This window comes from Populus euphratica, unplaced genomic scaffold, assembly GCF_000495115.2.
Source record: "Populus euphratica unplaced genomic scaffold, PopEup_1.0 scaffold3415.1, whole genome shotgun sequence".
Lineage (NCBI taxonomy): Eukaryota > Viridiplantae > Streptophyta > Magnoliopsida > Malpighiales > Salicaceae > Populus > Populus euphratica.
In genome coordinates, this window is record NW_011503161.1 from 1 (window position 1) to 12736 (window position 12736).

The window sequence follows — 12736 nt, forward strand, 5'->3', positions numbered from 1 at the left end:
TGTCTGTAGACTTTCTGTCTGGGTTGGATTTGATAGGGTGAACACTAAGAGAGAGTTTACAAATATCTATCACAAAGCACACTTTGGATATCCATATAATCAGGGAAGACTGTTGAAGAGATTAATCCCTAAACAGAATTTGACATGATTTCTAAAAATTTGAGATTAATTCCTAAAAACGTTGGCTTTCCGCTGGCTATACCATTACTATATTGTGGTGGAGGGCTATTTCAAAATTTTTGAGAATTCGGGGATTGATATTGTTCAAGAAATCTCGAGTAATACGACCAAAGTCGTTCATTTTTAATCCATGGAAGGTAGCATGACAAAATTTATCAAAAAACTAATCGAGTCCCATATCGTTCATTTTGATCCAGATCGGCAGATAGACCACCTGGATGTCTGAACCATTCAATCAATCTGCTGGTCACTTCTGATGCTCAGCATGTAGCCCGAGATTAAAAAAAAAAAAAAACATGTTTACTGACACCAAAAAAAATAATCTTGGATTACGTGTAGCATACCATATACCTATCTTTACTGTGAAATTGAATGATTTTATTCATTTGTGGTTTTCGTTTACAAGAAAGCACTGATGAAATGGCTATAATACAAATACATATAAAGGCTAAGCCACTGTCTCAAAAAGCACTTTAGCTATATGGTAGTTGATAGTCCCAGGATCACAGAATGCGGTATAGTAAAAACTCTTGGCTACTTGAAGGAATGTTTGCTTGATTTTAGCATCTATTCCATCCGAGGTCTTTTGGATCACTAACTGCATAAGTTCTTGCATGTCAGATTCTATTTGTGGGGTTGTGATTCTGTCAGTGCTACCGGTAATAGTGCTGTAGCTTCCGTTGTCATGCACCTAAAAAATCGTAGAAGAAAAACAATCGCTGAATGATTATTTTAAGAAGAAATATAAAATTCATCGAACAAGAAAGAGGATGGTATATATAATTGTATAAAAAAGTTGTGGAGCTTATTTGCGTCCAGTTGATATTTTCGGAGATGCAGACCCCGCCCCCACAGCACTCTTTTTGTGAGAAACCGCACCCAAGTTATATCAGTTTAAGCATTCTAACTGCTCTTTGATAACCTTGTCAGAATCCGTTGAGAGAAGCGTTTGTCATCTCATGTAGGAAGAGATCATTCAGTTAATATCACTTCAGCAGTCGATCCCCATTTCTCTTCTTTAACTGTTTATTGTAAACTATCCTTGTACGGTGTACATGGCAGTAGCAAGGTTTGCGAGGGACGATTGAATGACCAATACGAGTCCCTAAGTGACATTGTGCTTCTTAAATGGACCATAACAGAATCCCTTAAGGAAAACGACACTGGCATAACATAATGCATAAACATTTATTTAAGATGCCAAAGAGAAGTATGTATGCAGCCAAATTAAAATGCTTTTAAGAAATTCGTAAGGGTGCTCTAGCTAGTCTCTTTCACTAACCTTGTTCTTCTGGTAATGACCAAGTTGATAGCATATTCTGTTTGCCAGGTCGGCGAGCTGTTCATATTGAGGATGATAGACCAAGAGCTCCTCAGAGACCTTATAGCCAGCAGTAAGGTTTATTGTCTGCACCAGTAGTTCTGCTTCCCCTCGGCGTCTATCTCCTTCCAATTCCCAGCTCAAGAGCCACCTTTCCCACTACATATATTTGTTAGGGAAAAGAAAACACAGTTGAATTAGAACATTGGAACTTGTACTAGTCTATATTTAGGCATACTGGAATAGAGTAACATATTTTTAATGTTCATTTTGCTCATATTATATTCAGTTAGCAACTCACAGCATGACGCAAACTGTGGCTAATGTCTCGACCATGAACCTCCAATGCGCCAAAAGAGAGCTGATTTAGGGTTCCGAGCAGCATCTTAACGAGTTCCTTCCTTGTCTTCTTTGTACCCGACCTCCTGCGACACACAAGAATCACACATAAACAATCAATTTCCTTTCCTTGAACCTTAAGCAAATTGTTATTATTTTATCAAAAGAAAGGCACATTGACATTATATTCAAAACTAGCAAGCGCTCATGTGTTTGCTAGCCGGTTTAGAGACAAGCAGGAGAGGGGAAAAAATACCTCCTGTATATCACGTAACCCAATTAAGGTTTAACAGCAATCAATTTGCCTGTACACCTAAGAGTCATAAACTGATTAATGCAGGTTGCATACAAAAATGATGCTAGATTATACATATTAGATCTCCACCAAAATCAAGATAATTTTGTGCAAATAAAAGTTACCATGCATAATATAGTTTAATAATTTAGTAAATACATAAGAAAATGAGAATAAAAATGATATTATTTAATCTGTTAGAAGAAAGGCATATGGTACAGTAAGTTGATGAGATAGACAAGAGTGGACGGCCTCTTGTGTTTCTCGTCAATGTGGTGACAAAAGTTAAAGCACTTTGAAATTCTCCTCGGTGCTATTATTATATGTAATTTGTTTTCTTCATCTTTGTTGGCTTCCTAAAAGTCAACAAGAGGTTAACTTGCTAAATCGATCGGCTGCCCATCTTCGTCTGCTGATAATGCAATGTAATTAACCTTAACTGATGATAATTAAGCTTAAGACAGTGAAGAATGTTAATTATTTATGGATCAGTAAATTTACCTTCCATTAATGCTAATACCGGTGCTGAATTCATGTACGAAAGTTCTCCTCTGAGCACCAGAACTGTCATTATCCTGGTGGAAATAAGAGTGGATCATCTCGAGCAGGATCGTAGTCTTAGCCCATGCAACTCGCTCAATGGACCTTTCCGGCTCAAATACACTGGCTGCTGCCAAAAAATAAGAGTAGAGAAGGGTTTTTCTGCTTATCCCAAAATCTGTTAGATTGCATTCTTCATACCACCTGCAAATCAATATTTTATAGAATATATGCTAATCAACTCTTTAAGGGGTTGGTTGCATTATAATTGAAGATTTGGTGCTGTCATGGACACTTACTTTTGAAAATTGGCCCATTCAATGCGATGTAATGCTTGGCAGTTGTTGTAGTCTAATCTTGCCAGCTGGAGACACTCATTGTTGTTTACATATGGCATTCTGCGTTAAAAAGATCCTAATAATTGGACGATGGCAATTATCTTGTAATTAGCAACAATTACATATTCTAATTTTATAGTTAAAATGAAGAGCACGCCAAATCCAAGTAACCACGCCAACAGCTTTTTGATGACGGATTTTATAATGCGTCTTGGAATATTTCAAAGCTATTTATTATCTTTATACTTTCTGATTTTTTTTCAAATAGTTGCAAAATCAACTTTTCAAAACGGGCTATGATTTTACATTTTGCTAAATATTTTAACTAAATGTTTCAAATTATAACTGAATTTTATTAGTTAATTAAATTGTTATTATATCCATTTATTATTGAAACATCTTTTTCTTAGAAAAAGAAATATCTTTATTCTTTTAAAAAAATCACCAAAGAATCATGCCTGCGATAACGAGTAATTCTGAGTAATCATATATGGATCTGTCCTAACTAGATGAATATTCGCACTTGATAGATTATATGAATGACTTAGAACCATTGAAATAGATCTATATTCAATAAGAGATTTCATACTAGATTAAAATAAAAGGTTAAAAAAATTATAAATTTTGATTTGATAATTGGATCATGCTCAAATTATTACAGGAGAATATGAAGGTTGGTTTTTTATAGTATCCAATGCGTCGCTATGGTAACCATACGATCTTTAGATATCATAAATCTCGCCTTGAGGCTATAGTTTTGGTAGTTTTTTGTTTTATTTTCCTTGTTATTTTTGGATTTCATACTATTTTTAAATTTTCTACTTCTTTCCTTTGTAATTTTGGATTTTTTTTCCTTTCGAACCTATTTAAGGCTTTGTAAACCTTTAAAAAAAACAGACTTGATTATCATTATTTTGAGAAAAATAAAACTTATGAATTTGAGGCTCATATCTACGATCCTTTTTGCCCATGCAATTATTATGTGTTCTTTGCTTAATTATTATCTTTGATAATAGGTCCCTGACTAGTACTAAAAATCTAAGGTGGATTCAGATGAGAACATAATTGGGGATTTTGAATTTTGTATCAAAATTCTTAAGTTTTCAGGGATTTTACAGGCAGAAGAATTCATAGACTAGTCAAATGGGATTGAATAGATTTTTTAACATTAGGATGTGCCTTAACATATATGAATGGAGTTAGTTGTAATTAGTTTAATGGGCAGGGCATCTGTTTGGTGGGAGAAGTTGAAGAAGATAAGAGAGAAACAAAGGAAAGCTAGAATCAATGACTAGGAAAAAAATAAAGAAGCAGATGAGAGATCACTTAATTTTTTCATTTTGGTTACTTATGAACTTTATACCAAAGACTCCACACATTGAAACAAGAAGGTAAATATGTCAATGACTACATTGATGAGTTTTACCAACTGGTTTCAAGAAATGATTTGGTGGCACAGTACTTTAGTGGCCTGTGACAATCAATTCAGGATGTTTTGTGTCTTCAGTCTTCGTGAACAATGTTAGAAGCGTATCAAAGGTCTTTAATAGTGGAGAAGTAGTGAGTTAAATCTTGTTCCTCGTATCAGACGATTAAACATCCAAGCTATTAATATGACAAATTACTTGCATGACATTCATGAGTAGATCAAATAGACAATTAGCGTAATAACACAATGTATAAGTCCCTCATTGATACTTATTATAGGAGAGTGGTGTTTAAGGTTGTGATTTGGTATGAGTAGTCCTTACATGTGACAAGTTTCTAGTGGGTGAGTGTAGCTAGTAATTCAAGGAAATAAAGATAGGTCTTTGTGAGGTATTGCAGAAGATTAATGATAATGCTTATAAGATTCGTTTTCCCCATCACTTGAAGACTATGATGTCTTCAATGTCCAATACTTGACTTTTTATTTGGAGGAGGAATGGAAATCAAAAACGAGTTCTCTCTTACCTAGAAAGAATAATGTAGTTGGACTTGCGATAACAAGTGAATCTGAGCAATTATGTGTGGGTCTGCCATAACTAGATGAAGATCTGCACCATATAAATGATGTGGATGACCTAGGACCAGCGAGACATGTTTAGGCCTAACAAGAGATTGCATTATACTAAAATAACAGATAAAGAAGGCAATAACTTTTTATCCAACCGTTAGATTGTCTTTAAATTTTTATAGGATATTATAGGGGTTGTTTTCCTTAAAATATCTAATGCATCACTATAAAGACCGTCTAATTTTTAGATATCACAAAACTCCCTTCGAGGCCCTGATTTTGACAGTTTTTGTGATTGAACTTGTTATTTTTAGTTTTTATAGTTCTTTTCTTTGTAATCTTGGATTTTTTTTTATTTTCTAGTTAAGGTAAGGTTTTTGATCTATTTAAAGCTTTATAAACCTCCTAAGAAGATAAACTTGATTATTATTATTTTTAGAAAAATAAAATTTATGAATTTAGTGGTTGCATCTACAACTTTTTTTTGCTTATATATAATTATTTTGTGTTTTTTATTTAATTGATGTCTTTACTTCCTCCTCGTCAAAGAATTTTTTCCTTATTTGCTAGTATCAAGGAGGAAGAACTTTGGAAAATTCAACGTATATTATTGTAAAAAAGAAAAAGAAAAAGGCATATACTACACTATTTATAAATTTAGCAGCCATTATATGTCTGAGTGCCTCTCAGTAATTAAGAATCAAGCCTAAATAAAAAAGATTACAACTTGAGTGTGTAACCTGTAAAGGGTCTTCCCAATCCATACGTCATCTTCACCACCATACTGTTCTATATAGAATCTCGACTCCACGCGAGGCAAGCTCGCATGCCATGGAATTTCCAATGCAAATCCCACCTATATATTATAAATAAATTTAAAGTCTATAAAATTAATTGCAGTGTAGAACGAAGGGGAGCAGCATAGTTGTTAACTTGATTTTTTTTTACTCAACTTTCAATTTTTTTTTTAAAAAGAAACCCAAGAAACCCAGTGGGTTTAGTAACCATGGTGAGCAAGGTGCTCTTAAGCATAAGATAAATTAAAATTAACCAGATCAAATCTTATTCAAATTTAAACGACTAATTTATTTTTTTAAATCAACTTTTGAAATAATTTTAAAAAAATCCAAAAATACCACCCTAGATAAATAAGGTACACCATGGGTTTAATAACCATGGTGAGCAAAGGTGCTCTTAATTAAGTATAAAATAAATTAGTACTCTATACAATTTTTACTTGCTTGTGCTGCAAGATTGATAAAATTGGCTCAAAGAGTACAGCAAATATCAAGTTTTAGACGATACCTCGCCAGGTAAGTCCTTCGTTATAATCCATTTATCTAGAAGTTCATTAGCAGCTTGTTTTTCTCTTAGGAATTTGAATGAGAATTCCTTGGCCTTCTCAAGGATCTTCTCTCCCGGAAACAGCAGCTGAGAAGCTCTATACAGGTTGAACATTCCTGTTACTGCCGCTGTTGACTGCCCCGCAAAGCAGAAAAATTCACCGCCTTTCTCAAAATGCTTGAACACGTCTATCAAATATAAAAGAAAATGCCAGGATTATATATAACAGTAATTGGAAATGTTTCTTTATTTTTTTTTTGTCGTAAATAGATTTACCAGCAGAAACATGGTGCCCATTTAATCTTAGTACCCTGAATCCCATGGCTGTGTCATCAATATCATGGAACTCAGAGTTTCTTGCCCAGCAAATGCCATCTTCAGTCCAATTTCTGAAGTAAATTTAAATACCATTTTAGAAAAGTAAATGGTTTTCTTACACATTTCGTGCATTTCAATTCTCTATGTAGAAAAAAGAAATATACCTATGAATATAAGTGACACATTCGTCTATCTGGGACTCGAAATATCTTGATATTCCCAAGCGCTGCAAACGATCCACGGCCCATATGTGCTCAAATAAGTCAACCGGGTAGACATTGGGAACTAAAAAGTGGTTAAACAGATAGAATTAAGCATGTGATCCTCAAAGTAAATGATTTCTAGTCAAGAACGGGAATAATTAAAGCACTTTACCTCCCCATTCGAATCTTTGGACCGCCTTATTTAAATATTCCATGCAGTTTGTATCTTTAGGTTGACTGAGTGCGAAGGCAGTGGAGGATGGGGAGAACAAGAATGACCCATCTTGGCTCTGTAATTTTAGAAGCCTTTTCCATTCCAGGCCTGGCATTCCTTCTAAGCTATAGAGTAGTGTTGTGGGCACATTGTGCATCATGTCCTTGCGTATCCTATCCACACACACACACACACACAATAGTTGCATTACATACAGGAAATGATAACCAGGTTCCTGTGTACTTTGCAAAATAGTAAGAAGATGCATGTGACCGCTTTAGTTCAATTATCATATAATATACAGGAAAGCTAGGAAACACAATTATGACTGAAGTTTGTGTGATGAAGCAACCTTGTCAGCTTTAAATTTCTACTGGCATAAATCTCTTGCAGGACAGGAGAATCATAAGGAACTTCGATGTCTAATTTTTTAGCTATCTCGAGAAGTGAAGGGAAAGCAACTTCAAATCCAATAGGCATGTGCTCAGCGTTTTCATCTTCAAGCTTGCATAAGTTGTCTCTAAAGAATAACATACCTGATATAATGATGAAGCGGGTGCCATGTTAGCTTATCATGAATACACTCGGGTGGAGAAAATCGATCCTGCATGCTACCCTGGAACACAGCGATTTCTGGACTGGGCTACTAACCTTTTTCACATTTTTCTTGATGTAAATTCCATGATTTCAATGCGACAACACATGCTAGCGTATTAATCAACCTATCATGCGCCAAAAATATTTCAGCATCACCCCATGAACCATCTGGAAGCTGATTGTTTGCAATCCACTGAAGGCTAGATGGGAATTGAGGAAGACCACTCCCGTTAATGTCTTCCACAAGAGCAACCCATGCGGTGTCATAAGCTGAGATGCTTATCTCTCCATCGTCCATCATTTCCAGCATTGCTTTAATAGTTTTGACATGCTCGTCTATTTCCTTAGCTCCAGAAACCTTTTTTTTTTTCAACAAGAAGAACAAATGAAAAGAATCTCATATTGAGTTTTTATTTTTTTAGTGCATGAAATAGTATTATAACAAAAAAAAAAAAAGCTGCTACTTTCATATCACCTTAGCAGCATCTTCTTCTGTGCCATCCTCCACAACATTGTGAAGCCAGTTTATCAATGGTAGACCATTTTGTTGATGAAACAAGTCTGCATATCCTGTACAGCAATTACATATCTCCAATAACTTAAATGATTTAACATTTGAATTTCACTAACTTTTGGAATAATCTTATATATTAAATGCTATTAAATAATAATTTATTAGAGATTGTAGCGTACCTTGAGTGCGAGATTTGGATATAGCACTGCATCTTGAGTGAGCATGAAAGTGCTTGCCTCTAGCCCCATACAGCCAAACACCTATTGAAAAGGACGCCATAGTGGTTACCTCAAATAACTACCTCCCTTAGTCGTAATAATTAGTAGTTTGTTACTTATTTGTAAATTAAATATTATTATCGATGTACTAGATTTTAGTGGAATTCTTTAGGAAAAGAAAATACAATAGCACTTTTGGGTAGGAATATACGATGTTGCCACTAAGTATAAGAAATTCAGATTGATTCTTTTACACCTTGAAATGGTAAAGGTAATGCTAATGATATATATTAAAAGGCTTCAAATCCCATATTACAAAAATAAAACATTCTTATAGTATTTAAATAGTGAACTTTGAAATGAGTTATTAACCACTGAAAAATATGAAAAAAAAAATATCTAGGGTAGGAGAAAAAATAAATTTGAAAAAAAAAGGTTCTTTTCAGGTTTTTGCCTGGTCACTCGAGTCCTGGGTTAACCTGACAGGTTGACTGGTTTACTCTGGGTTAATTGCAAGCTCAAATTTTGAATGAAACATACCCTCCTAAAACTGTTGGGTCAGGCCTCCTAGTAGGACTCACTAGCCTGTTGCTGGGCATGAACTAAGCTATTGGGTTCCAATTCAAAAGGGCATAAAAAACGTTGGATCCCAGTGACAGTAGGACTCAATTGTGTGTTGGGTCATGGTGGTAGGCAGGACTCAACGTTGTTGGGTCATGTTGTGATCAGGGTTCAAAGCTGTTGGGTCTAGCAGGAAGGAGATCCCAGCATTGTTCGGTCCTGGAGTGGTGGGAGGCTAAGCCTAACGATGTTATGTCTTGCTAAATAAAGAGCTCAACCCTATTAGGTCTTGATGGAGGCAGGACCTCTAACCTTATATAGTTAGTAGGTCCTGCCTAGCCTAAGGTATGAGGCTCAATGTTGTTGGGTCTTAGTGTTATGGGAGGTAGGGCCTAACACTGTTGAATCCTAGTGTGTAGAAGGCAGGGCCCAACATTGTTGGATCCTGATTAATAAAGGACTTAATTCTATTGGGTCCTAATGAAAGCAGAATACAAAATCCTATATAGTGGGGTCTTGCTTAAGATATGAGACCCAAAGCTACTAGGTTCTTGTGTAGTGGAAGGCAAAGCCTAATGCTATTGAACATTAGCTGTTAAGTCCTGATATGTGAGACGCAAAATCTAATGCTGTTGGGTGCTGGAGTGATGGGAGGCAGGGACCCACCCTATTGGGTCCTGCTTGACCCAAGACTCTATATAGTTGGTTCTGCAGCACAACAACACCTCATTAGAGTTGGGTCTTGGTGACGTTGGACCTAATCTCAATATCGATTTTTAAAAAAATAATAATATAAAAACATCAAAAGAATATTAATTTGAAGTAAAAAAAATTTAAAATTTTAAAATTTATTGGGTCTCGCTTTATAGCCAAACACAATCTCAATATATATATTTTTAAGTAAAGAAAAAAATTAAAATTTCCAAATTTCCAAGGTTTCACTTCATAACCAACACATAATGTCAATATGTATTTTTTGAAAGAAATTATTTTGAATTAAAGAATAAAGTTTTAAAATTTTTAAATTTCTTAGGTCTCACTTTGCAGCCAAACACAGTGTCAATATATTTCTTTTAAAAAAATTAATTTGACCTAAAGAAAAAAAATTAAAATTTTTAAATTTCTTGAGCTTCACTTCGCAACCAAACACAATGTCAATATATTTTTTTAAAAAAAATTAATTTGATGTAAATAAAAAATTTAAAATTTTTAAATTTCCCGATCTTCACTTCGCAACTAGACACAATGTCAATATATATATATATATATATTAAAAAACCTATATGGAAGTGAAAAAAAAATTAAAATTTCAAATTTTCTAGGTCTCGCTTCACAATCAGACACAATCTCAATGTATATTTTTCTTAAAAAAATTATTTTGAAGTAAAGAAAAAAATTAAAATTTAAAAATTTCCCGTGTCTCTCTTCATAACCAAATATAATGTCAATATATTTTTTTAAAAAAAATATTTTGAAGTAATGAAAAAAATTTAAAAATTCCTTGGTCTCGCTTCGCAAGCAAATATAATCTCAATATATTTTTAAAAAAGCTTTCAAAAAATAATACAAAAACATAAAAAGTATTAATTTGAAATTAAAAAAAACTTTAAAAATCATCAAAAAAATTTCATAGAATTTTTGAAACACAAAATCAAACATGCTTTAATTAAATTTCATCAACACAAACTAAACTAAAATAAAATAAAATATCATCACCCAACTTTTGTATAAAAAAAATTACATCAATTAATTTCATCTTTATAGTATGAAAAAAATCAATAAAAAAAAATAAAGAGATAAAAATTAAAACGTTGGGTCATGATAGAAGGGAAACCCAAACACTGTTGTCCTGGTGGGAAGGAGGTCTAGACATTGCAGGGTCCTAGTATAAATAGAGTCCAATGTTATTGATATTTTTTGGAAGTGTTTTGAGTTTGGCTGACAAGTGTTGGGTCATTCAGCCTGATCCGTTAGCATTCGATCTTAGAGAAAACAGGACTCAATTATCTTAGATTTAGTTATGTAGTCAAATTTAATTTTAATATAATATTATAAAAATAAAAAAATTAAATAAAAAAAATTAAAATATTTTAAATATTTTGAGTCTCGCTTTGAAGCCGGACACAATCTCAAAATATTTTTTTAAAAAAAATAATAGAAAAAAATAGAAAAATTAATACAAGAACAATAATCAAACCAAACCCTACCTAATAGTTTACTTAAAAAAACATAGAAAAAATAATACAAGAACAATAATCAAACCAAACCCTACCTTACAGTTTACTTTATCAAATGTCTCCGCACATCGATGAAGTTGGCAAATGAGATGCCTTTTTTGACCATTCTTGTTTGAGAAACAATAGAATATCTAATAAGTTGTTGAGAAGATTCGCAACATCAGGGTAGAAGTAAAGCATTAAATACTCATATGAATGGACATTATATATATTTAACCTACAAGTTTTTTATGTGTTTTTTTAATTGATTTTTCAATCTCAATTCTTTCCTTTAATATTAGGTTTATTAAAAATTATATTTATATTTTTTTCTAGTTTATTTTTTATGAGATTATCTCATTTTTATAATTTGAACTGTGAGTTAGATAAGTAAATTCAGTTGACATAAGTTATTTTTCTTATTTTATATTGGATTGATTTGAAATTAGACGTCATGATTTATTTTGGTTTGTTTTCCATGAGTTTATTCTCATTTCATGATTTAGGTAATGATTTTGACAGGGTTAATCTAGCTAACTCAAAAAAAAATTTATTCAATTTTTTTTAATTTAATCTTTCAACACGAGATTTATTGAGATTTAGGCTTCATAGTTTATTTTAATTTTTTTCTATTGGATTATTATAATCTCATGAATTAGATTGCGGATTTGACATGTTAACCTGGGTTGACTTAAATTATTTTTTTTTTAATTTCATCATTCAATATTGAGTTTATGAAAAATTAAACTTTATAATTTATTTTGATTTGATTTCTATAATATTATCATAGTCTTATAACCTAATATTCAGATTGGTAGGTTGACCCGAGTAGATCTAATATGTTATCGTTTCAGTATTTATAAAAAAAATTATAAATATTTATTTTGAGTAAAATTATATTTTTATCGGCTATCTAAATTGTTTTTGACCTTGTCAAATCGATCATGTTATACAAAATAAATCTTCATATAGTTTAAATTTATTTTATTAAAAAAATATTAACAACATCTAAATATATTTTTACATCAATTTTTATTTATATAACACACACAACATAGATTGGACAATTATCTAGTTGTATTTATAACATTAAAAAAAACTAGAAATAATAGTGTAAAATAAATATATTTCTAAAATAATTTTGAATTGAATGTTAATATTCTTGGAAGCTGAATCGAAAGGTAAACTCTCTTATCCCGCCTGTCACTGTCTTCCTTCCTCCAAACAGTAATCAAACCAAACCCTATTCTACAGTTTACTTTGTCAAGATGCCTTGTTTTGACCACCGGGTATGCTTGCAGGAAAGTGCTAGAATCTTACATGCTAGCTCATGCGGACGCGCGCAATGGACATGGACATGGACAGTTGATTTTATTTATGCACGTATTTAATTATTATTAATCTCTTGTGGCCCATGATGATGAAGTGATTAATATCACAATTAAACCAACTTCATTAACTAGGAGAATGGTGCGGACTTTTGAAAGCTATCGTCTAACTTTTCTAAACCTTTTATTAAATTAAGCTGTCGTCTGACTTTAT

General features: G+C 32.7%; 1 protein-coding gene across 1 annotated transcript; it reads right to left on the reverse strand.

Moving 5' to 3' along the window:
- Positions 1–548: 548 nt before the first annotated feature.
- Positions 549–8478, reverse strand: LOC105119675 (ent-copalyl diphosphate synthase, chloroplastic-like). Its single transcript, XM_011017842.1, has 14 exons — positions 8379–8478; positions 8161–8255; positions 7740–8043; positions 7441–7624; positions 7047–7261; positions 6836–6956; positions 6630–6742; positions 6315–6541; positions 5750–5865; positions 2975–3073; positions 2637–2879; positions 1803–1926; positions 1463–1660; positions 549–871 (listed from the first exon to the last, which is right to left on the reverse strand). Exons 1-14 carry the CDS (start codon positions 8476–8478, stop codon positions 629–631), a joined length of 2382 nt encoding a protein of 793 aa, XP_011016144.1. The 3' UTR covers positions 549–628.
- Between the last annotated feature and the right edge of the window lie 4258 nt (positions 8479–12736).

Excerpts from the sequence above, each read along its gene's own strand:
- LOC105119675 (XM_011017842.1), bottom strand. The coding sequence starts at position 8,478 with ATGGCGTCCTTTTCAATAGGTGTTTGGCTGTATGGGGCTAGAGGCAAG. Across the intron at positions 1,927-2,636 it reads GGTATTAGCATTAATGGAAG|GAGGTCGGGTACAAAGAAGA; the intron begins GTAAATTTACTG and ends TGTGTGTCGCAG. Across the intron at positions 872-1,462 it reads GTCATTACCAGAAGAACAAG|GTGCATGACAACGGAAGCTA; the intron begins GTTAGTGAAAGA and ends ACGATTTTTTAG.